Source organism: Nicotiana tomentosiformis, unplaced genomic scaffold (genome assembly GCF_000390325.3).
Source record: "Nicotiana tomentosiformis unplaced genomic scaffold, ASM39032v3 Un00002, whole genome shotgun sequence".
Classification (NCBI taxonomy): Eukaryota; Viridiplantae; Streptophyta; class Magnoliopsida; order Solanales; family Solanaceae; genus Nicotiana; species Nicotiana tomentosiformis.
The window spans coordinates 500527-504473 of NW_027174561.1; the positions used below are offsets into that span (position 1 = coordinate 500527).

The window sequence follows — 3947 nt, forward strand, 5'->3', positions numbered from 1 at the left end:
GTAAAACCAAAGCAGAAATTATGAAGAATCAGATAGAATTTTTAGGAATACAAATAGATAAAAATGGAATAAAAATGCAAACACATATAGTACAAAAAATAATCAATCTTGATGAAAACATAGATACAAAAAAGAAATTACAATCATTCTTAGGATTAGTAAACCAAGTAAGAGAATATATACCTAAATTAGCAGAAAATCTAAAACCTCTACAGAAAAAACTAAAAAAGGATGTAGAATATGGGTTCGATGAAAAAGATAAAGAACAAAAAAGGAAGATTAAAATATTGTGTAAGAAACTACCAAAATTATACTTCCCAGATGAAAATAAGAAATTTACTTACATTGTAGAAACAGATTCGAGTAATCATAGTTATGGAGGAGTTCTTAAATATAAATATGATAAAGAAAAAATAGAACATCATTGCAGGTATTATTCAGGATCTTATACGGAACCACAAGAAAAATGGGAGATAAATAGAAAAAGAATTATTTGCATTATATAAATGTTTATTAGCATTTGAACCATATATAGTTTACAACAGATTTATTGTAAGAACAGATAATACTCAAGTAAAATGGTGGATAACCAGAAAAGTACAAGATTCAGTTACAACAAAAGAAATACGCAGACTGGTATTAAATATATTAAACTTTACATTTACAATTGAAATAATCACTACTAACAAGAATGTTGTTGCAGATTACTTGTCAAGACAAAGCTACCCAAACTGATCCAGATAATACAATGAAAAATCTACTCTTAGCCATGACTACACTTTGTAAGAAAGTGGAAAGTATGGATGAAGAGATACAGATAATAAGAAAAACAGCTAGTAGTCAGCAGCATGACTCAAAAAAAGCGGAGATAAGACGATCGGAAGTCTCTAAAATTCCAGAGCTAGAAGGTGACGTTGAGAAACACCTAAAAACTCATAACAGTTTGTTAAATACAGTTGCAGGAAGCAGCACAGCTAGCAGTTCATCTGCAAAGAAGAAGGAAGAAATTAAGCCTAGATACACAAACATAAATATGAACAATTTATTTTCAAAACCATTCGTACAGAAAAGAAGAAATTATGAAGAATCAGATAGAATTTTTAGGAATACAAATAGATAAAAATAGAATAAAAATGCAAACACATATAGTAAAAAAAATAATCAATCTTGATGAAAACATAGATACAAAAAAGAAATTACAATCATTCTTAGGATTAGTAAACCAAGTAAGAGAATATATACCTAAATTAGCAGAAAATCTAAAACCTCTACAGAAAAAACTAAAAAAGGATGTAGAATATGGGTTCGATGAAAAAGATAAAGAACAAATAAGGAAGATTAAAATATTGTGTAAGAAACTACCAAAATTATACTTCCCAGATGAAAATAAGAAATTTACTCACATTGTAGAAACAGATTCGAGTAATCATAGTTATGGAGGAGTTCTTAAATATAAATATGATAAAGAAAAAATAGAACATCATTGCAGGTATTATTCAGGATCTTATACGGAACCACAAGAAAAATGGGAGATAAATAGAAAAGAATTATTTGCATTATATAAATGTTTATTAGCATTTGAACCATATATAGTTTACAACAGATTTATTGTAAGAACAGATAATACTCAAGTAAAATGGTGGATAACCAGAAAAGTACAAGATTCAGTTACAACAAAAGAAATACGCAGACTGGTATTAAATATATTAAACTTTACATTTACAATTGAAATAATCACTACTAACAAGAATGTTGTTGCAGATTACTTGTCAAGACAAAGCTACCTAAACTGATCCAGATAATACAATGGAAAATCTACTCTTAGCCATGACTACACTTTGTAAGAAAGTGGAAAGTATGGATGAAGAGATACAGATAATAAGAAAAACAGCTAGTAGTCAGCAGCATGACTCAAAAAATGCGGAGATAAGACGATCGGAAGTCTCTAAAATTCCTGAGCTAGAAGGTGACGTTGAGAAACACCTAAAAACTCATAACAGTTTGTTAAATACAGTTGCAGGAAGCAGCACAGCTAGCAGTTCATCTGCAAAGAAGAAGGAAGAAATTAAACCTAGATACACAAACATAAATATGAACAATTTATTTTCAAAACCATTCGTATAGAAAAATATCCAAAATACCCAGAACGAAATATTCCTACCACCACAGATAAATACCTACAAAGAAAGTCTGAACCAAGCCAAAAAGACATACAACCATATAACCCGTACATATATAGACAACATACACAAAATACAAAACTTTTTAAACAAAAACCCAAGATCCCAAACTACCCAGAATCCAAATGAAGATTATATTACCCATTATCTAACAGGATACAATAAATTAATAGCACTACCAAATACAAGTGCAAAACTAATAGCCACCTGCTACAATTATGGATTACTAGATACTGTATATACACAAACAGGACAGGAGATAGCTACCATACCGGAGTTACACAGAGCATTTATGCAATACAGAAGAATAACTAAAGGAACGTTATTCCATATACGATTTTATTCAGCTACAGCAGAGATATTATATGAAGAAATAAAGCCTATCATACAAGTTATCAAGATCGGACTTACAAGAGAAATGCTCATACCAGAAAGAATAGAAGAACAAGAAGAGATAGAAAAAATAAATATTCCAGACTTTTATGCAAATAAAAGGATTATTGGAATATCCACTATACTAAATGAACAAGCAAACAACTACCTAAATCAGAATGCGATTTGGAGTTATTATTCAAGAGAACAAACAATGATATATTCAAATTGCAGAGAGATACGAGAAGCAGATATGGAAGAATTAAGACAATGGGTCTTAATTCTTTTAAAACCAGAACAACCTACGATCACAAGAGCTATAAGGACGAATTTCATCTCTCCAGAACTGTTAACAAGATATTGCAAGCTAATCAGTCACAAATACCCAGACCACATATGCTCAAAATGCAAAGGAGAAGATAACATTGTTCCAGACGTACAACTGGAGTAATCGAGAAGAAGACGACAAACTAAACGACAAAAACTATGGCAGACAAGATAAAGTAAAAGATTTATTAGATTCTTTTCTTTTCTTTAATGTTATTTTGTTTTTTGTAAAAGTCGTAAAGTAAATAGTTCTTTACTTTACAAAAGTAAGAGTCAGTCTCATGAACAGTAAAGGTCGTTCATGAATAGTAAGAGTCAGTCTCATGAACAGTAAAGGTCGTTCATGAATAGTAAGAGTCAGTCTCATGAACAGTAAAGGTCGTTCATGAACAGTAAGAGTCATTTTTGTAATCTTTAAATAGCCTTTCGATTATGAATAAAAAACAGGCTGCATCTTCAGGCATCCAAAAATTCCTCTCTTCTCTCTAAAGATACTTCTTAAAGATAAAAATACAGGAAAGTTATGGAACATCAAGAAGATATGAAAGCTATGGATCAACAAGGAGATATCAAAAACCTACAAAAACAGGTATGTCATATTATAATTATGAGTAGCTAAATTATTATATTCCTGATAATCTCTTATATGTAAATTATAATTATCCATCATATAATAGTACTGTTATAGAAATCATCTTGAGAAAGTTTGCCATGAAAATATGCTAAGAGTAGGTAAGCCCAGACTATGCATCCTAAGGTTGAAACCGGTAGGCAGGAAAGCCGTTTAGGGGAGTAAACAAAGTTGAAGCGCTGTTAGGGTAACTGATTGAAGCAGAAAATCATGGTAGTGACCAGAAAAGATGATTAAAATAACTTATTATAATATGATGAATAAGGATAATAGACATAAGGATTAAAAGGAATATGTTTAGCAAATCATATGATAAAATGAACACTTACTTAATAGATGATAATCTTAGTTATAAAATACTTATACTATATATACTAAAAAATATTGACAATGATGTAAGAAGAATAATTTATGAGAAATTACTTAATTTTGAAATA

The 3947-nt window shown here is 30.0% G+C and overlaps 1 protein-coding gene and 1 pseudogene across 1 annotated transcript; both read left to right on the plus strand.

Annotated features, from left to right (window-relative positions):
• The first annotated feature begins 691 nt into the window (after positions 1-691).
• On the plus strand, positions 692-1120 carry LOC138903785 (uncharacterized). The gene has a single exon (XM_070192351.1). The coding sequence runs from the start codon at positions 692-694 to the stop codon at positions 1118-1120; it is 429 nt and encodes a 142-aa protein (XP_070048452.1).
• A 686-nt stretch (positions 1121-1806) lies between these two features.
• LOC138903786 (uncharacterized) lies at positions 1807-3003 on the plus strand (annotated as a pseudogene).
• The last annotated feature ends 944 nt before the right edge of the window (positions 3004-3947 follow it).